This window comes from Ammospiza caudacuta, chromosome 5 (assembly GCF_027887145.1).
Source record: "Ammospiza caudacuta isolate bAmmCau1 chromosome 5, bAmmCau1.pri, whole genome shotgun sequence".
Classification (NCBI taxonomy): Eukaryota; Metazoa; Chordata; class Aves; order Passeriformes; family Passerellidae; genus Ammospiza; species Ammospiza caudacuta.
This window is the reverse complement of record NC_080597.1, coordinates 9,748,308-9,773,194: the sequence shown is the minus strand read 5'-3', so window position 1 is coordinate 9,773,194 and position 24,887 is coordinate 9,748,308. Positions and strand designations below refer to the sequence as shown.

General features: G+C 44.1%; 1 protein-coding gene across 1 annotated transcript in view; it reads right to left on the bottom strand.

Moving 5' to 3' along the window:
* PAH (phenylalanine hydroxylase) overlaps positions 1–24,887 on the bottom strand; it is a 36,874-nt gene that overhangs the window by 6,888 nt on the left and 5,099 nt on the right. Inside the window, exons 4-9 of the mRNA XM_058804748.1 lie at positions 14,756–14,939; positions 9,191–9,279; positions 6,544–6,611; positions 3,980–4,176; positions 2,954–3,089; positions 1,322–1,391 (exon numbers count right to left, since the gene is read on the bottom strand). Of these exons, the coding sequence (XP_058660731.1) occupies positions 1,322–1,391; positions 2,954–3,089; positions 3,980–4,176; positions 6,544–6,611; positions 9,191–9,279; positions 14,756–14,939 (744 nt within the window). The remainder of the gene's footprint in view (positions 1–1,321; positions 1,392–2,953; positions 3,090–3,979; positions 4,177–6,543; positions 6,612–9,190; positions 9,280–14,755; positions 14,940–24,887) is intronic.

Genomic DNA, 24,887 nt, shown 5'->3' with positions numbered 1-24,887 from the left:
AGAGCTTATTCATACCTTGGGAGCTAATGGAGATTTTTCCAGGAGGCATGCAATAGTTGGATTCAAAAGACAAACCCATGAGACTACATATAGCCAGGTTCATTCCTTGATTTGCTCTAGTGAGGACTGCATAGTGCAGAACTCAGAGGGCTCTTCCCACACACACCAAAGGCATTAGAGCAGTTTATCACCATGTCAAATCCTTGTAAGCCAAGGTACAGGGCTTATCTGGGAGGAAACATCAGTTCTGAGAAAGGGCAAAGCCTAAAGGCAATACTGAAAACTTGCCAACGAGATCAAACTGACTTTTGTCTTTTGAGATGTTACATCAAGCCTTCCTTCCTTCCTTCCTTCCTTCCTTCCTTCCTTCCTTCCTTCCTTCCTTCCTTCCTTCCTTCCTTCCTTCCTTCCTTCCTTCCTTCCTTCCTTCCTTCCTTCCTTCCTTCCTTCCTTCCTTCCTTCCTTCCTTCCTTCCTTCCTTCCTTCCTTCCTTCCTTCCTTCCTTCCTTCCTTCCTTCCTTCCTTCCTTCCTTCCTTCCTTCCTTCCTTCCTTCCTTCCTTCCTTCCTTCCTTCCTTCCTTCCTTCCTTCCTTCCTTCCTTCCTTCCTTCCTTCCTTCCTTCCTTCCTTCCTCCCTTCCTTCCTCCCTTCCTTCCTCCCTCCCTCCCTCCCTCCCTCCCTCCCTCCCTCCCTCCCTCCCTCCCTCCCTCCCTCCCTTCCCTTTTTCAGCCTTTATGTCTTTCTCTCTGTGTATTTCCAAGTTTTCTGTTTTTATGCCTTTCTCTTTGTGTATTTCCATGTTTTCTGGTAGGATGCAGCCAAAAGTTTACTGCTTCACCAGGGTTTGGCTTCTTTTCCAGAGACATTAACACTCCCAAAAAGAACTCTCCTCTCCAGCCTTCTCCCCTGCTTACAGCTGAGACAGTTCCACACCTCACTCAGCCCCCAATGTCATTTTAACAGAAAACAAAACAAAATCTCCATTTTCCCTAACATTTGAATGTCATCATGAGGTAATAATCCATCTGACTCATGAGTTATATGACTTCACTCAGAAGGATCAACATCTGCAGGAAGGTTTTAAAATTATTGCTTCACAGGTACTGTCAAAAAGCAACTCACACAAGATCATGTTTGGAGTTGGACTTTATGTTTTTACCTCTGTGAATTGTGTCCAGATTTCAAGCAATAAATAAACCACCTTAGCCTCATTACACAGTATGATTAAAGGTGAATCTGCACCACCCTTCATAGCTCTTGGATCATCCTCTAAATTACTGTGTGTTTAATTATGTACATAATATTACCACTGAATAACTTACCTGGGAAAACTGAGCAAAACTGGGATCAGCAAAGAGAGGCACATGTCCTAGCAGCTCATGACAAATATCACTGCAGGAAAATATGACATCTGAATAACTGTGATTCAGGAAAAGTCCAGCAATGCTGGAAGAATGCCCTAGAGCCAGCGCACTGTCAAGAGCACAGTGCATTTGCTCCTACCAGCAGATATCATTCCTAGGAAAACATTTTGCTCTGAAATTATTTCTGTGGTAGAAATGCTTGCAAACCCCAGGGTTTTCTGTGTTTTTGCATCATACATCCCTCAGCAGCAGGGACTGTTAGATTTTTTCAAATACGGACAAGTGATTTGGTGAGATGGGAAGAAGGGGATAACATGTCCGAAAAAGAAATAAAGGAAGAAAAAAGACATTTCAGCCTGACAATTGGGTAAACAAAAGCAGGAAAGAAAATCAGAATAATCAAAAAAAGATAAAAGAAAGGAAAAAGAGTTTGTGGAAAGTAGGAAGCAAAAAAAAAAAACAAGGAAGAATTGCAACAATATGAAACAGAATAAGACATCTGCTTTTAAAGTGGCAAGTGGAAAAGGACAGCGGAAAGGTGTAGGAGCGTCGGGGGGGGGTAGGACAGTCAGTATGGATGGAGATGAGAGATCTCTGAAGTCAGGTTGTGGAATTTGGGGTTTATTGCAGAGGGCCTGGGTGCAGGGCCCTGCTTGGAGCTGCCAGCCACAGCTCGGAGCAGGCCCAAGAGAAGAGAGGGGTAGAGAGGATGAGAGGGAAAGTGAGTAAGAGTGTAACGGAGTAAAAAGGGTAAGACAGCAAAAGCATAAGAGAGCAAAGTTCCCATTACAATACCATAAATCTTCTTCTGTGTTGAATATTCTGATTCTCACTAACCAATCTAGTACAAGATACAAATCCTATAGCATTTACATACAGCCTATAAGAATCACTACATTACCATACTGTGTCACATTTTAAACCCTAAAAACTCCTCTTTGGACCCCTTCTGCCAAGCTAGTAGGGTCTGCTCTGACCCTTGGGCCTGTCTGCAAGCAGAGGGTCTTGTTTCATCAAAAGGGAATCACCTTCAGTCCAGCCACACCATTGTTTTCCAGTTGTTCAGCAACTAAGGTATCTCAAAGCTTGTTTTCATTTCAATCTCACTTATAGTTTCCATAGTCTCAAAATCTTTTGTCAGACAATCATATTTATAATACGGGTTTCCTGTTTCATCCTTCCCAACAGATAGGGACAGAGAGAAACACTCCAAAATTAAAAAGAGATGGGTTCTGAGTTTCTGAGGAGCCTGGGATTCTCCTGTCTTACTGCCAGAAGCTTGCTTGCAGCAGGTTATGTCCTTGCTGCACTACTTGGGTGCTAAGAGCTAAGTGCCCTTGCACACTGCTCTCTTGCATCCCAGCCACCACACAAGCAAAACTCTCTTGTGTGCCCCAGGAGAACTTGCAGAAGTGGATGCAGACTGTTAAACACACTAGAAAGGCTCCATAAACGTTTCCAGAAGAAAGCAGATCCTTGGCTGCTCTCCCTTAGCCCTGTTCCCAGGAGCCCCAGGCAGCTTTCCCAGCTGGTCTGAGCCTGCTGGTGGTGTGCAGCAGCCTGACACCCTCGGTGTGGCGGGGTACTCACGGCTCCGGGGTGTACATGGGCTTGGAGGCGTGGCGGATGTACTGCGTGGAGTGGAACACGCGGAACGCCAGCCCCGCCAGGAAATCCCGGGAGGAGAGCAAGCCGGCCACGGGACGCAGCCGAAACCCAGTGCAGCCTGAAGGGACAGACAGACAGCACCTTAAAAACAGCTCTGTGCTTGATTTATCCCCATCCAGACTCCTTAGAGAGGGAAAAGTTTGTTGATGGCTGTTGTTTTGGTTTTTTCTTTAATCTCCTTGTTATAGATGGATAATGAGATTATTTGCTCTCGCAATTAAAGATATCTATTGTGTGAATATTAAGAAAAGCTTTAATGATGTACAATTATGTTATTGTAGTTTAGATGTCCTCTGTTCTCCCCATCGTTCCCTTTCTGCCCCTGGTTTGTCCAGGACAGGCACAAAGAAGCTGTACAGGTGTCCCTGGCATGGGGCAGTGGGGAATGGAAAAGCTTGGTGCTCAGGGGATGTGGAAAGGCAACACCTGACCTCCAATCAAGGTACAAGAAAGCATCTCCACTAATAAATGGCAAAGAAGAGCTGACTGTCAGACTTTGGGAGGGGCCAGGGCTGGCTGATGCAACCCCAGGGGTATAAAACACTGAGCATCCGTCTTGAAGATGAACCAGCCACATGTTATGCACACGAGCAGTTCCCAGTGAATTTTTCCTTATATCGTCCTTCCGTTACATTTTTGTTAAGGTTTAATAAATCTTTTTAAATTTTCAAAGTGAGCAGTTGTTTCTCACCTCCTTATGTTAAATAGAGTTTAATTCCAGGCAATTTTCTGCCCAGGAATACCACCAGCACAGTATCTGAGCATTTGTCCCATTGTATCCCCAGAAGCATTAGAGAAAGACCTGGGACACAGGCTAAGTGATGTGCCCAAACATCTTAGGGAACCTTTGCTAAATCAAGGATTGTTTTTCCTTCTCTGGAAGCACCACCCCCACTGATAGCTGAGGCCTTTCATTTCATTTGGTTCTTTTAGGGGCTTCAAACTTACTCTGCAAGAAATTTGAAACATCTTCAAGCTGGGGAATATTGTCCTCCCTGTAGCCACAGTACTTCTCCAGCAGTGGGAACACGTGGTTGTGTTCATAGCAAGCATGAGTTGGATACAGACTCTTCAGCTCCCTGAAGACAGTGCCCCAAGTTTTCCTTTCTTCTTCCGTATAGGTGACACGAGGAATAGGTTGGCCACTAGAAAGAAAATGGATGTCCTCAATAGCAGCCACAGAAAATGTCTTATGCCATCAACATGCTCTTTGTCCTTTCCCACTTTCCATTTTCAAAACAGTTTTGTTATTCTGCTTCATGTTGCAGCCTTACTAGGACTGGGCAGGAGCTGCTGGTGCAGGAGAGGAGCTGCTTTTGGGTTGATGTGCAAGTGCAAAAGGAACCTCACTTGTCCCTAGGAAGTGTCTGGAAAGGCTCTAATGACCTTGGCTGAGATAATGGCCTTTAGACAGCTCCTTGCATTATTGTGTTAAAAATAAATCAGTGCTCATTTGTCTTTTAAAGGTGTTCTTCTAAAAATACTTGCTCGCTGTTGGTTTCAATTTGTTTTTTCTTTCTTGATATGAAGAAGCTGTTTTACTTCTTGCTCTAGTGAGCATTTCATTAATGTTTTTTGTAAAAACATGAAACCATCAGCTCCATAAAACTCTGCTGCAGTGACAGAGAAATTCTGATCTGTGCTCTGTGCCGTAACAGATGCAGACTCCAGCCAGTTTGACTTTTTAGAATTGTAAGGAGCAATTATGAGTTAAATCCCACCCTCAGGCCTCCACGTGCTTAGCTCATGTTGAAGCTAACAGGAGTTATCCATCACAAGCAGTGCAGTTTGGCCTCCTGTGAACAACCAATTCCTTAGCAATAATGTTAAGGCCATAGGTGAATCCAGCAGCTTTGAGATAATCAAAGGGGTTTAAGTAACTTAATAGGTTTAACAACACTGCTGGAACAATGCTGAAGCTTTCCAAACCCCAGAGACCCATTGTTAAACTCTTGATGACACCCCACCATCTCCCACTTTCTCTGTTTCTTTTTTCTTGAGCCTCAGGGCAGCTCCTCTGGAGAACCATCACCTTCTGTCTCTCTGTATCAGCTCTCCTTGATCTGTGGAGCTTTAAACATCATGTTGAATTATGAGGATTGCCGGGTGATTTTCGTTCCTATAGCACTCCTAAATAATCCTCAACCACCTTCCAGGTGGTTTCTTTTGACCTTCCAGGACTACTGGGGGAAGCTATGACTTTAAAACCTTTCAAATTTCAATTAAAAAAATTATAGGGATCAATGGGGTCAGAAGCAAAGTAAGGCAGAGGAAGGAGGGAAGCTAAAAGCAAAGAGAAATCAGGGAAATTGGGCATTCAACAAAAAACAGTGGGTTAATCTATCATGAGAGAAGGCAAAAAAAGCAAAGGCAAAGTAGGGGCAAACAGCACAAAGAAAGAGTACAGAACAGATGCAAAAGAAGGGATAGAGAAGAGGATTAAATTAATGTTAGGAAGAATACAAGGCAAGCAACCACTGGCCCATCTCACTGTGGCAGCTGTGTAGCACCTTCACAACTTAAGAACCCTTTCCTTTTCAGTGAAGCCTGATAACTTTGGTTGTGCCTCTCCTCCTGTCCACTTCTCTGTATCTTCTGTGGGACATCTAGGAATGGACATTAGATCTGTTCACATCTAGACACAAAAACCTTATCCAAATTTTCTGGCTATAAACTGGATTTCTGACTTTTTTCACCTGACATTTTGTACTTTCCATAAACCAATCCAATTTTGTCTCTCCTTTTGTGATTACATTCTTAGCTCTTTGGCTCAAGGGCTATCTTGCAAAGATATTAATTGCAAATTGTAGCCCAAAATTTACAATATATGTTAATTTTACTTTGCAAACACAGTTTTTACCAGTCCCAGGAAGAATCAAGCCCAGTAGTACTGATCTACACACACAAGTGTCTCTGGAAACAGAATTTTTTCTCCTCCAGATCTGATCATTGAAAGCAATCAAATAAGCTCTAACTGAATTTATCATCTCTATTAATTTATTTTTCTTGGGAAATGAAAGCCTAAATTGCTGATTGCAGCTGGATTAGACATGATAAAAGTAGGGTAACAGACGCTGGATTAGCATCAGAACCATATGTTATTCATTATTTTAATAGTGTATGCAGATCCTGCTTTAATGTTAATGATAGGCACTCCTCCCCCAGCCCTGGTTTAATGGGGAATACCAGATTTATTCAATGCTCAGGCCTTTGTAGCAGCAACAGCCTGCTGCTCAGTTAGACAACAAAGCTGGGAAAGAGGGGTGTTGTGGGGAGAGAAGGGAGATGATGTCTCTTCTAAACGTGTGCCTGGAACAATTTACCTTTGTTTGGCTGTGATTTGGGGATAAATGCGTGAACAGGAAGATTTAAACACGTGACAGAGAAAAGACAACAGCAGGAGGATGCTTGTGGAAAAGCAGGGGTAGGCAGCAGGGTGAGCAGCCTAGGAGAGGGCAGGAGATGAGGGCAGGAGATGAGGGCTTGGTCTGTCCCATGCCGTGGGTACTCACTGTCTGTAGTTGTAGGCGATATCCGCGAACTCCTTCCTCCGGGCCCGGTACACGGGATCTTTGAACCCCTGCAGAGAAACACTGATGCTCAGTCCATGCAAAATGGTCAGTAAAGGAAAAAGGTGAAGAGCCTTCCCATCAGTGAGCACCCACAGGCATGGCTGGTGCATCCCAGAAGGGCAGCAAGGTCAGTGGGTGTGACAGTGTTCACAGGGGTCTTGGGATGAGGGAAGAGACGAGGATCTGACTTCATGTTTCAGAAGGCTGATTTATTATTTTATGATATATATTATATCAAAACTATACTAAAAGAATAGAATAAAGGATTTAATCAGAAGGCTAGTTAAGAATATAAAAGGAAGAATTATAACCAAAGCTTGTGTCTCGGACACAGGGTCCGAGCCAGCTCACTGTGATTGGCCATTAATTAGAAACAACCACACGAGACCAATCACAGATTCACCTGTTGCATTCCACAGCAGCAGATAATCATTGCTTAAATTTTGTTCCTGAGGCCTCTCAGCTTCTCAGGAGAAAAAATCTTAAGGAAAGGATTTTTCAGAAAATGCCATGGCTACAGGTGGGAAAGCTGCCTCTGTTCTGCCAGGCTCCACTCAGCAAGGGCAGAGCTCCTTCCTGGGCTGCCTCCCTGCGCAGCAACAGTCTCTCACCACCCCTGCCCCACCATAAATCCTTTCTTTTTCTCATTTCCAGTTCCTATAAGATAGGGAAACGTTCCTTTACAGCAACAACAAGGTGCCCCTGGCAAGAGCATCCCAGAATTATCAGTACTTGGATAACCACGCCCTTCTGGTTTCCCTTGAAGCTTGTTGCTGTGCCTGGCACAGCCGAGCTGCTCTAGAGAACCAGAATCAAAACATATTAGAAACACATTCATCAACTCAATCGGACCTTTTAGGCATATTTTCAGCATGAACCACACTTAAAAGTGCTCATTTTCAAACTTCTGGAGGATCAGTAGCCACTTAGCAGGCCAAAACCCCCTATTTGTAGTACAAATTCAACCATTTGAAAGCAATTAATGACTACAAAGAATGTCTAATAGACCTTGTGGCTGGGAGCTTGACCTTTGCAGCTAATTAGCAATAAAACCAAGGATAAGAAATAAAACCTCTAAATCTTCATCTAGGATAACCCTTCTCCCACCCCAGTGTGCCTGCTGTTTGGACTAAAAGATCCTCAGGAGCAGGAGTGCCTTCACCACCTGGAGTGCAGAAACATCCTCCCTTCCAAGCTAGGATGCCCTTCTGCAGGGCAAACAGGAACAGCTCCCTGGGCACTGCAGCATAAATGCAGTGATCCAGAGATCCATAAATGCATCTCCTAGTGCTCAATGGCACAACTGGACTGAGGGGCCACAAAACACAGCCAAGTACAGGAGGCAGCTGAAGCAGAGTGTAAATTCACAAGTGTGAATCAAAAAGGGACAGCCAATGGCTAAAAAAATGCACTGTCCAAGGTTAACCTGTCAGGGAGGTCATTGTGATTAAATTCCATGCATCACTTTACTAAAAACACAGGCTCCTTTAATTTATCTTTTTCTGCACTCTATGGACTGTCATCTATTTACCCCAGCAGCTGGCTTGCTTTTTTTAAGGCACAAGTGCTCACTAACTAATTCTAGGAACTGAAGGAAAGACACTTCATTTCTTTTTATATATTTTTCTTTTCTTTTTTTTTTTTCTTGGTTCTTTTTTCAAATACAATCCTGGTCTATTCCCACATGACACACAAGGGGGCCATTGGCTCAGTGTACCTCCTTTCATCCTGCCTCTCATATGACCACAGTGAACATCATGAATCATTGTGCATGGTACATAACACGTCTTGAATTAAGCAATAGGTAGTGAATGACTAATCACCCCATCTCAATTAAACTAATAGCAGCAATTTTTGGTGCACTGCATGTAATTTATTTATAATCATCCTATCTCAATTAAACTAATAGCAGCAATTTCTGGTGCGCTGCATGGAACTCAGTGTGTTTTGACAAATGAAAGTAAGTTGTTGTTTGCTTGGAGAGGGAATAGAGGCAGAAAATATTCTTGTATCTGAACAAAACTGAAAAACCACAAAACATTTTTTTTTATCAGCTAAGTCAATGAACAGAACTTTCTGATGCTACCATTTAAACCATAAACTTTTTGAACCAAGAACATTTTCTTTTGTCATGTCCATGTCACCTTAAAAGTACCATGTCAGATTTAGTATCCACGTAACAATACACTGAGCTAAATCATGTGTATGTAATCAAGAATCAAAAAAGTCTTTCTTTCTCTGTGCTATGCCATGTTACTTCTTTTCCTTGTTAGTGATACACAAAGTGAGCCTGGAATCACTACATCAGAGCCTCCTGGGAAGATTAGATGTGTCCTTGTGGTGGCCTTGTGCTCTGAAAACCACTACAACTTTTAAGATCTCATGGCATTTGCTCAATTATAGCAACCTTTGGTTTGATTTACTCCATAACGAGGGATTGGGCTGATTATAACCCTAGAAATGTGATAGTCTTCTTGTCCTGCACCAAGTGAAATTTAGTCTACTAGATCTGTATTAAAAAAGAGCAAACTTAAATGAGAGAAACATCAGTGCCATTAACTAGAGAAATTGCTAAAAAAATTCTTACAGGATGATCAGCATCCAATTCTGCTCCATAGCTTAGGATCTGGTTGGCAAACCTGTCCAGCTCCTGGATACTTCTTGGGAACCACGGTACTGCAAAAGAGAAAAGAAATAGAGACTGGTATCCTTTGTTACTTGATTTTTGGCCCCCTTCTGATATTTTCATCTTTTCATCATATATATAAGAAACATAGGCAAGGGGCTAAGTTCTTTCAGTCCTTTTGCCCATAATCAAAACAAGAACAAACCAAGCAAGTTGTCTTGAATTTGTGATTGTTTCACACTGTTGGGAGAACACAGAACATCAAGAGCATCTGAACCTTGGTGCAGAGCTGGCTTGTAATGTTCATGATTTTCTGTATATTACTTCTGGTGTCTTGGCTTATCAAAATGCAAAAAAAATTCACAATAAGTGAGAATCATCCCCTCCAAAGGAACCACAAGAAACTCCACAACAAGGATAAAGAATTTTTGTACTGTCTGAAACACTCTTTCTAAGATCTACTTGGTGGCACCACTTGTGCTAGGATTCTGAAACAAAGCGACAAATGGCATCCTAATACCTCAGACTAGCACTGTATCACTGCAGTCATTACAGAATTATGCATTAACTTGATTAACTTTCTTGGTCTGGTTCTCTATTGACTTGTAACTCATGTGCTATACCCACTGTCCCAGGCACAGCCATGTGAGAAGGGACCATGGTGAGCACACAGAGTGTAATGCACTTGTGACCCTCTCATTACAGGATATAAGGTGCAAGGCAATGAAGAATCACAGGGATTTCCAGATGTGATGTGTTGAGATAAAAAGGGTAAGTCAAGCTTCTCCATGGCAATTCAATACAGGGGACTGAGCAGGGGCAGCCTCTATCAGTAAAAAGTTTGCAATTCCTCGAGAGACTTTCTGGTGGAAAATGGGTGTTGCTTGCCCAGCCAGTGCTTGGCAAACAGCTGATTCCCCTCTGTGGCTCTCTGCTCAGCTGGGAGCTCTGCTGCTGGGCCATACCTCCCCATCTTATTTTGGGGGCTCTGCCAAGTGAACCTGATCCTGGGCCAGCAGCTGCTGAATGAGTTCCCTGCAGTGCCCTGGTGATGGGGCTCATCCCAGACCTCATGGACCACCTGCAGGATAAGAAGATCTCTGTCTCCAGGAGTATTCAGCTTTGTGCCGAGCCTCACAGCACAGAGGGCACTTGTAGCACACTGGGTTCCTGCGAGGCACCTGCACAGAGGTGCTGGAGCAGCAGCAGCTTTACAGGGCTCGATTTGGGGCCCCAGGCTGAGAGAGAGAGCCCACACCACAGATCCTGTCCCATCCAGCCTGGCTCCGTGCTGGCAGCCTGCACATTTGTTTGCTTGAGCATCCCGGGATGCAGGGACCCTTCCCTGCCCGGCAGAAGGGGGATTTGGTCCGCCCTTCTCCAGGATGCTCTCGCTTCCCTTGCCCTAAAATCCAGACCTGAGCGAGTCACTAGATGGCAGCAGCAGACCCGGGAAGGTCCCCAGATGGGTTTCTGCGCTGCTGGATGCATCGCTGGTTATCCTATTTGCTCCAGAAACACTCTCTCCCCTCGCTGCCAGAAAGTTTCCTGCACCCCAAACCCCTTCACTTAAACTAGTCACAGGGGAGAGTAGAAAAAGTGTGTTTGATTTATAGAGAATAGTCACTACTTACACTATGTCCTGCCCACTTTCCACCTGGGCTTGTCTCCTGGCTGTATCACCGACCCTTGTGTGATGGTGGGGAATCGCTTCACTGTTTTGTGCTTCGCACTCCCCACTACCAGCCTGGGGTGAGGCACACTGGTAAAGGTTTTATGTTAGGCACTGAGGAAAAAAGGCTGTCTGGCAGCCCCACAGCAAAGGATTCGTCTGTATTAGAGAGAAAACCACCCTTTTCAGGGATGCACCATGACCTGGAAGGTCCAAGCTGTGTAGAAAAATTGGTGGGGGCTGAATTCTGCACTGGATTTTGGCAGAGATGTCTGTAGGGCTTTGCTGGCCTGAATCAAAAAGGTCTCACTGGGCCAGGTTTGAACCATTGCTGACTTTCATTACTTTCATTAAATATCTTATTCTCAAGATTGCAGTAGTACTTGGTGCAGACTTCATTAAAGGCTCGAGGAAAAACTGACTCCAGGCTGATGTGGTGTCAGTCCTGGGTGTGGAGATGGGTGATTTGATTTTTCCCTTAATGGGAGAAGCAACTTATCTTCCTGGCACCAAGTCCTGATCCTGCCTACCCAAACACCAGCAGGGGATAAATGAGAGCAGCTCTGAGCTTGCAGAGCTGGATGGACATGGCAGGCTGTGGAAGGGAAATCCCAAGGAGACTTAGTGCTGCTTGCACCAGCCCAAGTTGTTGGGTTGGGTCCTGGAAAGTGCTGAGCTTTCTCAGCTCTCATGGAAACAAGAATCAAAGACTGAGCACAGTTCTGGGGCAAACACTGCACCAAGTCCATACAGCCCTCACATCAAGGGCCAGGGTGAAAAAAGGGGACTGGTGGGTCTTCTGCCTAAATGTGATGTGCCAGGACGTTGTCCCCAGCCCTCCAGAAACTATTCAAAAGATGAAATCAAATTAGCCCCTGGCTGAATCTATCCCGTGTTCTGTTTGCAGCATCCTCCTGCAGCCAGACTCTGTGTCTGTCTGTCTGCACAGCCATTAATGAACTGCCAGGGCCAGCTCCTGCAACACTGGGCCTCTGTCAGGGTCTGAGGAGCCAACGTGGGCTGATCAGCAATAAATATTGATTTGTCTGTAAGTGGAACAGCAGCATGTATGGGATGGTGCTGGACACCCAAGTGGTGACCAAATTACTGTGGGGTCAAACGCTGAGCAGAATGCTAATGAGCCATTTAAATGAGAGGCAGCAGAGCAGGACTTCTGCAGAATCCTCCACTTGGACCATTGTGAGGAGGGTCAAAGACAGGTCTATGCAATTTATAGCAGTTCAAGGCCCAGGTTTAGCCCTTTTTTAAACACTCTCAAATGCTCTGGCTAGCCTCAGGGTCTGGCAAACAAGGGCCCTACAGATCCTCAGCTCCCAGCTTGTTTCAGAAATGCAATAAATTGTCTGCATTTCCCTAATGCTGCAACAGAATAATATTTAATTATTTTTATTCATGGGCTCCAAGTGGATTGCAGCTACCATCTTGTTCCCAAAAAGAGCCACTAGGAGATGCACTGTGTTTATACAACAAATCTTTCCACATACACAAAGAGCTTTTGGCTCAGCAGCTGCCAGCCCTTCTCATCTGAAGCTCCAAAGCTACATTTGGATTTAGAGCACTTTGCTGGCCTGCTCTCACCTAAAATTACACTGCTGATCCAAATCTGATATTTGTAACTATTGGAATGTGTCAATTAAATGTTGCATTAAGAAAAGATACTAAAAGCAGGGAAAGGAAAGGAAAGGAAAGGAAAGGAAAGGAAAGGAAAGGAAAGGAAAGGAAAGGAAAGGAAAGGAAAGGAAAGGAAAGGAAAGGAAAGGAAAGGAAAGGAAAGGAAAGGAAAGGAAAGGAAAGGAAAGGAAAGGAAAGGAAAGGAAAGGAAAGGAAAGGAAAGGAAAGGAAAGGAAAGGAAAGGAAAGGAAAGGAAAGGAAAGGAAAGGAAAGGAAAGGAAAGGAAAGGAAAGGAAAGGAAAGGAAAGGAAAGGAAAGGAAAGGAAAGGAAAGGAAAGGAAAGGAAAGGAAAGGAAAGGAGCCATTCACTTATCCCTTGCCCAATAAATCACATACATACCATGTTTAACATACATATAATATATGTATGTTAAACATACATATATTTATATGTTAATATACAGAAGGGACAGAATACAGAAATTTCCTCTGAGTGCCAACAAAACAGTGCCCCAAAAAAGGGACTGTGTTCTTTCCAGAGGAAACAGAAAACTATGGTTTTTCTTTCTCAAATCATGAGCAGGAGCAAAATGAATCCTTTGCAGGGAAGAAATGACAGCATCCTAGGCTGCAGCAAAAGAATCAGCCCCATGGGATCCCAGATTGCCTCTGGAAGAAAACCTTCCCAGCCTTTACCTGCCCAAGTGTGAGACAAGTGTGGCAACATCCCCATAAACCATCTGTCTGAGGCTGTGCTCCCTGGAGGCACAGCGCCCTTGTTCTGTGATTTGGGAATAAGATTTCACACAGGCACATCTGTGGACTGTGACCAGATTTGCCAGGGGGATTCATTTGAAAGACAAGCTGGCCCAAAAGGCACCACAAGGCCTGTTATTTGTTAATGCCATCCCTGATAAAGGACAGCATCTCACCACACTTCCTACAGCTCGGGCTGTTCCCATCTCTCTCTGCCCAGGATTTGCCACCCACAGTTCATCCCCTAAGCAGGGCTCGTTTGACCTTTCAAAATATGGCCCTTGGAGGATTTCAGTTTGACTGGATCCTTATTGCTCATGAGAGGAGTTGAAATTGAAAAAAAAAATGAGAAAGGGCAAGAAGAAATATCAATCTTCCTCTGTCTCCCTGGCAATAAATTGTTCCCATTTTATAATATTTCTGAATTGCTGAAACTAACAAACACAAGTTATCCTCTCAGACAGAAGAGGATCAAATCCCTTTTTGAAGCTGACAGGATAATCTAGCTCAAAAACTCCTTTGATCAACACAGTAACATGCAGTGAAATCCTAATCCTACAGCTGACCACAGGAGTTTTGACTTCTGTGAGGTCAGAATTTCACATGCAAGACTTTCTGGATGATATTTAGAGCTGTATCTCTGTCTGACTCTGGCATACGCTATACACTCTGTCTATAAGTTGTTTATAGACCACTTTATTATTTCATAAACTTCTTTATTACTTTCTTCATACTAACTAGAGAAATGAATGTTAAGCCCTGGTAGGTCCTGTAGCTTTCTTCTGGAAATAAAAAAAGCCCCCAAAAGTGAACCTCTTCGATCTGACATGATCATAAATCACCTAATCAACCTTTTGTCCCTTTGTCTATGAATGGAGAAAACTGACTCCAAAGAGAATCTGCCTTCTCCTTTTTCATCTTCAAATGTAATGTCATGGGTAGGACACAAAGGAAACGGTAAAAGGATTACCAGTACTGATCTCAAGAAGGTATTAATGTCCTTTCATGTTGTTCCTAGGAAGGAAGAGGAAGATCCAGGCCTAAAGTATTTAAAGTCTGAAATCCTATTAAAATCACATCTGTTATCTGAGGAGGCATTTAAGTCTGTCTCAGACTATCTGCTAGGCAGCCACCGCTGCACCAAGCAGCCTCAACTCCAGCGAATCTCTGAGAATTAGGAGCAGGAGCAACTCAAAAAAATCTTTCCTTATTTCCCTCCAAAGGCAGAACTGCAATTCCCTGGGATTTCTTACAGTAAGGGAGAGTTAGTCCTGTTCCCACCAAAGTGGGTGGCAGAGCCTCCCTAGTTTCACAGGAGACTTAGAATCATGGCAAAAATTTACACTACAAAAATCCCAAATGAAAAAGTTAACAGTACAGGAAAAATAGAGACAGGAAAAATAAGTAATTTCAGTATGCGACATAAATAGTCCATGTCAGTGTTAACCTTGTCAGCACATCCTTACCAGTGTCCTTCTTCTTTGTTCGTGAGAGCTCATGGACTGTTGCTCCAATGTCAGTTCTCAAGGACTTGATGATCTTGTCCAGTGCTGGGACATTCTTGCCTTCCAAGTTAATGAAGAATTCATACTCATCTTTGTTGAGGCGGGAAGGTCGGGACTCAATGTGGGTCAAGTTTATTCCCTTTTCCTGTGAGAAAGAGAAATTTTGGTCCTGCAGTTTTTGGGGGAAGGAATATGACATAAAGACTGGATAAATACATGTGTCATTTAACAAACCATACTGCACCATCCAAATAACTCAAAAGCAGCCACTGGACTTGAGGACTTTCACAACAGAGAGAGAAGCAGAAAGGAAGAATGAGAAATTTGTGGGATTCACCCTTGTACAGAGCTCCAGCACGAGGATTTGGCACTGCTGAAGGCTTAGAGAAAGGTGGAAGCAGGATACTGTCACAGGCATCTTTTCATGAAAAATCCTTTCCTTAGGATTTTTCCTCCTGAGAAGCTGAGAGGCCTCAGGAACAAAATGTAAACATTGGTTATCTGCTGCTGTGGAATGCAACAGGTGCATCTGTGATTGGCCCATGTTGGATGTTTGTAATTAATGGCCAATCACAGCCAAGTTGGCTTAGACAGAGAGCCCGAGCCACAAACCTTTGTTATCATTCTTTCTTTTTCTGTTCTTAGCTAGCCTTCTGACGGAATCCTTTCTTCTATTCTTTTAGTATAGTTTTAATGTAATATATATAATAAAATAATAAATCAAGTCTTCTGAAACATGGAGTCAGATCCTCGTCTCTTCCCTCATCCAAGAGCCCCTGTGAACACCGTCACGGGATACAGGCTGTAAGCAGGTTTTTTATTGCAAATGGCAACTGCAGTCCCTCAAGCACATAATGAGAGCTGGTCTGTGTTGACAGAGACATTTCCCCAGCACCAACACAGGAAGAAGGCATTCCACCTGTGGAGTGCCCTCTCATGGGAAACTGAATGCTGTCCTGATGAGCATCCTGAGAGAAGACTGGATGAGCAGGCAGCTGGGCACCCTGTGAGATCAGCTTCTGCCAAACCTCTGCTCAGTCACCTGCAAAGCCACCAGGGCTGTGAGCAGCTGTTGGGCAAAGATCCAAAGGGAAGCATGGATCTGCACTAAAAAAGGCAGCCCAGGTTTGTGCAAATAAAAAGATGGGTGTTTAAAATCACAGGATCACAGAGGTGGTGAGGCTGAATGGGGCTTCTGGAGACCAGCAAGTACAATGATCTGCTCAGGTTGCCTAAGCATTGCCCAGGGCTACGTCCGGTCAGGTTTGGAGACTCCTCAATTTCTCTGGGCAACTGCTCCCAAGTCTAGTCACCCTCACAGAGAAGGATTATTTTCTTTAGCACAGCAAATCAAGTTCTGTCTCACCAAATATCTTTGCTGACCATCAGCAGTGTCTCCTAGCCCTGAAGAAAGAGATCACTGGCAGCTGTAGCATTGATGACTATAGCCAGTGGAACCTGACCTCAGACATGCTGCCATGTTGATCTGTAAGCAACAAACAGCTAGAAATCCTATTTTTCCAACAAAAAGCAAATAAAAAGTCCAGGAAAACCAAAAATGTCTGGGGAAAAAAACCCAGAAAGCCCAAAAGTCCAGGAACATCTACCCCTGTTAACTGAACTCAAATGTTGTCTTGAACACTATCATTTGAATATGAAAATACTGCTTTCCTTCCTTTTTTTTTTGAGAAAATCTTTTAAACAGGTTTCCATGGACATTGATTCTGCCCCCTGACCATCTTGTCAGGCTCACACTGCTGCTGCAGACACAGCATGCCATGATGCCATGGCCAGGTCTGGGCTTCTGTCCCCTAGGAAGAATATACAAATCCCTGGAGGAAATCTGGGCCTGAGGATCACAGAATCATAGAACCATGACCCTCAGAAGAGTCTGAGGGGCTGTCACATGGCGATCAGCATCCCTGGAGAAACTTTTGGCTTTTGTCTTTTAAGCTGAAGAAGACTCCAAACTACATGGGGTGAAGTGCTGGCCCTGCTGGTGTCAATGTCAAACCCCGTGCTACACTGGGGTCAGGATTTCATCCAAAAAATAACGCTGTTAGGATCTACTTTTGACCTAAAGGAAGAAAAATGGAAGATTTTTTAACTGTACATCCCTCTTTCTGAGCCTCTTTAGGGTTTTCTTTGCTCCTCTCAGCGCTTGCATAGTGCAGGAGGGCATCTGGCCATCAGCAGCAAAGGCCTGATTTATTCCTCCACAAAAGGCAGTTTATTCCTTGGTAGGAAACATATATGTCACTGCTCTGTTTCCTGAGCATTGCACACTACAGATGAACTCAAATTGTTTGGCTAGATACCAATACAATAAGTTGAAAAGGTCAAAAGCTCATTCACCAACTGCTGCTCTCAAGAGATGCCGTCCTCACAGGGCTGTCTGCCCAGGGAGAGAATGGCCAGCACTGTCCCTGGCCCTGGGGACAGTTTGTTTTAGGCCTCCAAAGCCCTGCTTCCCACACAGACTGCCCATTGTCCTGTCCCTGTGGTGAGGCACCGGGAGCTCCTGACAGAGAGCAGGCACAGGGAGCTGCTGTGCCTTCGCTGTGTCTCATCATCCTCATCCTAAAAGCTTTCTTCCTTATGCCTACTCTGGCATCTGCATATCTACATATCTGCACTCTTTTAGCTTAAAACCATCACCCCGTGTGCCGTCACAAACAGCCTTGCAGAAAACTCTGTCCCGATCTGTCACAGACATCTTTTATGAAAAATCCTTTCCTCAGGATTTTTCCTCCTGAGAAGCTGAGATGCCTCAAGAACAAAATGCAAACATTGATTATCTGCTGCTGTGGAATGCAACAGGTGCATCTGTGATTGGCCCATGTTGGATGTTTCTAATTAATGGCCAATCACAGTCAGCTGGCTTGGACAGAGAGCCTGAGCCACAAGCCTTTGTTATCATTCCTTCTTTTTTTATTCTTAGCTAGCCTTCTGATTAAATCCTCTCTTCTATTCTTTTAGTATAGTTTTAATATAATATATATCATAAAATAATAAATCAAGCCTTCAGAAACATGGAGTCAAGATTCTCATCTCTTCCCTCATCCTGAGACCCCTGTGAACACTGTCATACCCATTTTTCTTTCTTACAGGACCCCTCTGAGAACTGGAAGGCCACAAGAGGTTCACCCCAGCGCCTTCTCTTTTCTGGGCTGAAGGCTCCTCAAACTGCATCTCTCTGGTTTTTGATCAGGTGACTTCTTCTGCTGTACCAGCTCTACAGTCAGATTCAGTGAGCAGTTGGACAGACAGCAATGCCCCCAAAATAAACAGAATTATGCAAGGATTGGGAATTAAGAGATAAGATGCAGGGTGGGCATGAGACACACTTAAGGTAGCAGGAGTATCAATACTCCTCAAATATCACAACCTAAGACAGTGAGAAAAAGAGGGGAAAAAAGAAGATGGAGGAAGGAGCCCATGGAGAGAGTTACCTCCTTTCTTACACCTGAGAGAAGCAGAACCTTCCCACAGAGTGTCAAGCTGCTTTGCTGTTTATTTGAGGGGTATCTGCCACTCAGCAACGTCCAGAGCCAGCCTATTACCTCTTTCTGCTGAGGTTTCTGGACCTCACAACAGAGGCACTGAAGGGAGAACCCTCCTGGTGGCTGTTTATAGAGCAAGAATCCAGCAACATACATCCAACTCCCTGAATTGGCTCTCCTGGAGAATGTGTTCTCATGTGCTGTGCCTCACTACTAAGCCCTTGATTTCAAAATATTTACAGTGGCTCTGTTACTAGAGTTGCTTTATAAATCTCAATTTCATTCTAGTCCAACTACTCCATCTAGTGTTTAATCCTCATAGTTTCACATTGTTCATTTTTTGTATCCTTGATGTTGCCAGATATTGCTATTGCATCGAAGTTCTCCCAATAGATATGTTTTTTCTGGAGACAGATAGTTGCCTGAAAAAGGAGAATGGGTGCATTTTTTTTTTTTTTTTGTTTAGTTGTACGTTTTAAGCAGTTTTCAATCTCTGCTTTTTAGTAGAGATTGACATCCTGACAATGTATGCCTTCACAAGTCAGCTAATAAAAGTTATTCCAGTTTTATGAGCTATTTTTTGTTGATGAAACCTAACTCCTAACCTAACACCTTTGGAAGATCTCAACTGTCACGTGTTTGTGGTGGGTTCCCATCTTAGCTATTAACATGGATCTCCTCTGCCTTTCCTATTTTAGAGCCCAGATGAGTCCATGGAGTGAGATTAGATGTGTCTTTGCTGAGTTCACCCCACCATCTACTGCAGCTGCAAGGAACTTGGAGAGCAGGTTGGTACTTCTCCCCTTCTCTTCAGATTTATGACCCAGGGGAGAGGTTGAGTCCCTCCCCTATAAACACATCCTGTCATAAAACCATGTGCCTGCTGTATTTTTTTTTTCCTTAAACATTTCTTAAAACCCCCACTCTGAGGGGTGGAAAAACTCAGCTTTCATTATTTTAATATCCAAGCCAATGGTACCTCTATCACTGCCTATTAGAGAAGGAAGTCTCAAGACACATTCTCAGAGCTCAAAGATGAAGAATTTGGTTGAAATGGGTTAGAATTATTCTAACAGAGTTTGAAGGGGTAGAAACACAAATATCAATTTAAAACAGAGGCAATGGTGGATGCAGGGAGGAGACTGCCCATGTCCCTCCCTGCCTTACTCTCAGTGCTGGATCTCAGCCTTGGCTCCCTCTCAGAGTCTGTGAAGCAGCTCCAGCCCCTTGCCCAGGTTATTCCAGGTTTTCCATCCTAACTGAGCACCACCTATACTGCCCCACACCAGCAGGAGAAAACCAGACTGGTGTTGCACTACACCAGCAGTCTTGCTGAGGTCACTACCAAGAGAATTTAGTCCCACCCTCTGTTTAATGGCCTGGTCACTGGAAAAGGAAAGTTTTGTGCTCTTAGCTACACAGGGAAGCTTTCAGTATGGATGGATCCTTTCTGAAAATGTTATAGGTTACTACTTCCCATGACACTCACACATCCTTCTGTTCACTAATTACTAAATACTCCTATGTATGCTTCTAAAACTAAATACAGCTGTGAAATACAGCTGCAGCTTGTTTTCATGACTGTTGCCATTAATGAAGTTTGGCTTCATCAGGAGACCCCACATTGTTACCAGATGAAGAACTTTCAACAACACTATGGTGGCACTAATAAACACTAAGTGAGAATTTGGGTAAAATCTCCAAATCTCCCCAGAAAAGATTTTACTTGCATTTTGTGTTACCAAAAAAAAAAAAAAAAAAAAAAAAGGAAGAGAAGAGAGATGAAAGAGAGATGAAGTGTAGAAAGTGTAGAGGACTTAGGAAGTTACAGCAATGCTTTCAGCCATGGATTCCCAAAGCAAAGGCAAAGGCAGCCATCTGATTATGCTCTATTGTCCAAGGGAGGAAAAGCATCTCAGAGCAGGTCCCTGCCAACAAAGAGTGCCAGAGGGCAGCTGGCCCTGGAGCAGCTCCTGGTGTCCATCACTCTGTTCCATCCCTGAAATTTGGCACAAGGCTTGCAGCAGAATCTGGCTGCAAAACACGTGGAGCAGGAAAACCAAAAATGTGACAGCGTGTGGCATTGCACAAGCACCTGTGAAGAGAGCACTCCTCTCTTTAAACCCTTGGTGATCAATCAGATCCACAAATCCTGCTCTTGTGGACACAGGAAGAGGAGGGATAAGACCAAGGATGTGTGTGGAAACCCAGGGCACTGGGAATATGTCTCTGTCTGCTCTGGGGTGCCCTGACCCCCAGGGGAGCACTGGCTTTGACCCTCATTCATGGAGAAAGTTTCCTACACTTCAAGATAGACTGGCATCCACAGAAGTGTGAAATAGATTATAGAGAGTAGTGTAGGTGTATCACTGGGTGAGAAATTTATGTTTTGGGATTTTTGGTATGCCAAGATGGAAGGCACAGGGTGTCATCCTGGGTTTCTTCTTCATGCTTCTTCTCCCTTCTTCTCCATGGGTTTGGGTGGCATTTTGTAATTGGGCAGAAAAGTCCACATTGCAGATCTGTGGGATCAGTTATTGGGTTAAAAGGGAAAATAATCTAGGTGTGAGTTCTTCATTGGATAGTTTAGTCTTAAAAGTCCTTGTAACAAGAGATTGTGAATCATTTTGTGCCTTCGAAAGAAAAGCTGCCCAACTCACAGTAGTGAGACTGTTTTACTGATAAGAAATAATAAACAGCTGAGTCTTAACATGAAATACCATCCCAAATGCCTTCAATCCAGATGCAAAGAAACCCACAACTGGGACCCCCACAGATGTGGATGTGGAGCAGTGTAATGAAATGATCACTGCTGTGCATATGTACAGCATAATGAAAAAGCAATCTTGTGGTAGAGGCAAGCCAGCTCACCTATCAGTGCAGACACTCCCAGCACCCCCCCTGGCCAAAGTGATTTTCTTCCCCTGATTTGGAAACAACCCCAACCACCTCAGAGCCAGGGCCTTCCCAGGGCACACAGAGATTACAGTCACGTAGGGCTTTGTGTGAAATGAAGTTCCTAAACAGAAACAGAGCAGAGTTGCCCCTGCTGGCTCTGAAAGTGGCAGGTCTCATTTAGCACAGCTTGTTACTCCCATCCCATCCTCCTATGGAACAGTAACTCACCCCCACGGGACAGTAACTTACACTGGGAGCGGGAGTGCTTGGTGCAAATCAATTTCTCTTTTGTTGCTTTTGAGCTAGATCCCTACCCACTGGTAGCTGCACCTTGCACTGAATCCTGCTCTGTGTCTGAGAAGGTCCCATTATTGAGGAGAAGATAGAAGGCTCCTCTCTCAAAATGGGTCGAGCAAACTTGTGATGTATTCCAACGTTTGCCTCTTAAAACAGCTGACAATCTACTACTTGTAAATCCAGCAGGAAAAGAACTTCAGAGAGGACTAGTGCATTCACAAATTCATGTGGGGAATCTGCAATTGAAACTGAAGGCAATTCTTTTTGTATATGGAAATTCTTATTTCTGATATTTTTAATGATTAATTTACAGAGAAGGCAATCTTTGAGGGGGAACAATGTGGGTTTTTCTTCACTTTTTTTTTTTTTTCAGAATAAACTTTGTTGTCTAAAAAAGCTTCCTCAATTTCAATAGGTTTTTATCACTACAGAGAAACAAATATTTCTACCAAGTGTAACACTTAGGTCAACCCAAAGTGCTCAGATTTGCTTTTTCAGTTTTGAAAAAGCAAAACCTGGAAGATTTCTCTTTTTTTTTGGCCTCAACTTATACCCTGAACATTTTTGATGTGAATCAAAAGAGAAACACAATTTCATCATGACTGTTCAGTCTTCCTGATTTTAAGCATGATACTTTACTCGTGTGTGTTGTTCTGTTTCAGATGAAGGTAATTATTCAAGTTTTGCTGCCTAGCTGTCATCTTCTACAGCACAAATAAACAGCACAGGGCTACACCAAGGAGTACCTCAGTGTACAGCAGATCCCATTAAAATTAAGTCGGTGTAAAGACCCTGCTAGTGGATTTGTGCTGTCCCCACAGCCACCCTCAAGCCTGCAATGAGGGCAGAGGTGACAAAGGGGCTTTTCAAGTGCAAAGCAATTGGGTTTGACAAGCAAAAAGTGAATGTCTGCCACATCCCCAACATGCAAACAGAGCAGCTAGTGTGGAGGCAAAGTGGATTCAGCTTTAGCAATCTGCTTATTGCTGAGCATGGCTGAGCTGCTACCACTTCCCAGTGTGAATCTGGCCCTGCAGACACACGTCTCCACAGGACAGGTGAGGAAGGGGCTGCAGGGGCTGCGCTGCCAGCTGTGGCAGGGCTCTATGCTGTGCCAGTCCGGGAGGAACGGATTCATGCAGTCAGGCAAGGGTTTGCAAACCAGAGAGAAGAGACAAGAGCCAGCGATCAGAAAAGCTTAGAACTCTGCTGAGGTCAGGTGTTTAGATGGGTCTTGCTGAGCAAACATAAGAAAAAAGCAAAAAGAAGCAAGTCTATTTTGGACCTAAAGCCAGCAGACAAAAAGAGCTGAGTTCATTGAGAAGATTCCTCATGAAAAACCCTTCCAGCTACATAGAAAAAACAAGAGTTGTCACTGTAAGCACATACTTGTGTGCAACTGGGACCTGAACAGAAAACTAGAGTTTGGGTCTTTGAGCAAAATAAGCTCCCAAATTTAAGCATGCAGTACTCTGCCAACTGCATGAGCAACCCTGAGGGATGTTTGAGTAGGACAAACATTACTTTTTCCACAAAAACACATTTAAATTCTCTTAAACTTGGGGTCTCAGTTAGAGGACATAATTCTGTGCCATGAGCCTTCCCATGTCCATTCGGAAACCTCCTCTACAGAAAGACATCCTGCGTGCTGATGGCTCCTCAAGATTTCTCCTTTCTTTAGGTATCCCCTCAGTTCCCTATGACTCAGCCTAGATCTTGCTTCTCTGGGAGAGAGGGCAAATTTTCAAAGTCCTTAATATTTACAGCTCATTCAACCCTCCTCCTCCTCTCCCTTCCATGTTCCACATTAGTTTCACAGACTGTCTAGAAAAGAGGCAAAATCCTCAAAGCCAGTGCTGGAGGCACTGTCCCATATCCACTCCCAAACCCGAGCTGGGAGGAGGGGGTTGAGCTGTGCCCTCTGCCTGCATTCCCATGCAGGAGTGCCCAGAGAGGTGCCAGCAGCCTGGGCACCCCCACCCCAGCAAGGAGCAGAAGGTTCAGACATGAAACATCAGCACCAGCAGCTGCACAAGGTGTGGACCCCCTCCATGGGGTGAACAATTGCAGCTCCACATCTGCTCCTGGAAACAGCCTGATCCTATTTGCAGCTTTGTCAGTTTTCTCTTTTCCTACTGCATGAGGCAATGACAGCTGGAGCAGCCACCCTCACATCTCCTCTTGTGAGGCCCCTGTGAGACAAACCCACCACATTTCCACAGGCCAGCAGCAAGCTGGTGACACAAACCAGGGGACAAGGCTGGGCGTCTCCCTGCCCAGGGAGCCCACCCACAGAGAGTCTGAGCTAGCTCCAGTAGCTGCTCTCAGCTAATGCTGTTAGGCAGTGAAGGAGAGCAAGACAAAAACATTCCCTCAAGTTCTTCCTGTTTGTTTCCGCTCTTTACCTGCCTATCACCACTTTCCCTGTCTGGGCTGTGATGTCAGGGAGCACAAAGTCTGTTTCTCTGAGGCACCACAGCTATGGCCAGGATGGAAAAGGGGGAAAGTTCTCCCAGCTGTGCATGTGTGTAAAACTTACACCTCTGTGCAGTTCTTGGAGTGGAGTTACAACAGCCCAAAGGCTGCTCTGGTTTACACCAGGAATTAATGAACAGCCCTGAGGAGCTGTGCTCGTACCATTAAATCCCATCCATCCATCCATCCATCCATCCATCCATCCATCCATCCATCCATCCATCCATCCATCCATCGCCAAATGTAAAACTGATACAAGAGCACCTATGCAAGGTCTCTTATCAAGCCTTGGTTCTTGAGGAGCTGAGATTTAGCACAGAAAGAATTGGCTTTGTTGGGTGGAAAACCAATGAACTCCAACCTCTCAGGTGCAGTCAGGGCCACTGGGAAAAGTGACTCTCTTAGTCTAGTTTAGGTATCTGCTTTGGGGCAAGAAAAGTCACATCCAAGAAATGGTTGCTTCTCTCTTTCCTATACTAGCTCCTCTACAAACTTTTCTCTAGAGCTGACAGCAATTTATTTAGTAGACATCAATGCATTTAATAAGAGAATATCAACAGTCTCATTAATTCATTTACAGACACGCACATCACTGACATACGGACATTTTGCAGGATTTTACTAGTCAATTCACAGATTTAGACTTGTTCTCCTGCTGTTGGTGAATTTCCTTTTATCTTAATGAATCAAATATGTCCTAAAACTCATTATTATTTTTCTTTTGTAGCCATAACACACAACCTCTCATTTCCTAGTAAATTCAATTTACAAATGGAAAATATGCAGGCCACAACTTCTTAGAGTGTTCTAAAAAAATTGCTGTTTTCAGGCACAACTATTACATTAAAAAAAAAGAAAAAAAAAAAGCCACAGAACCAATATAAAAGTGTATTTGCTTGGGAGCACAGAGTACACAGCTG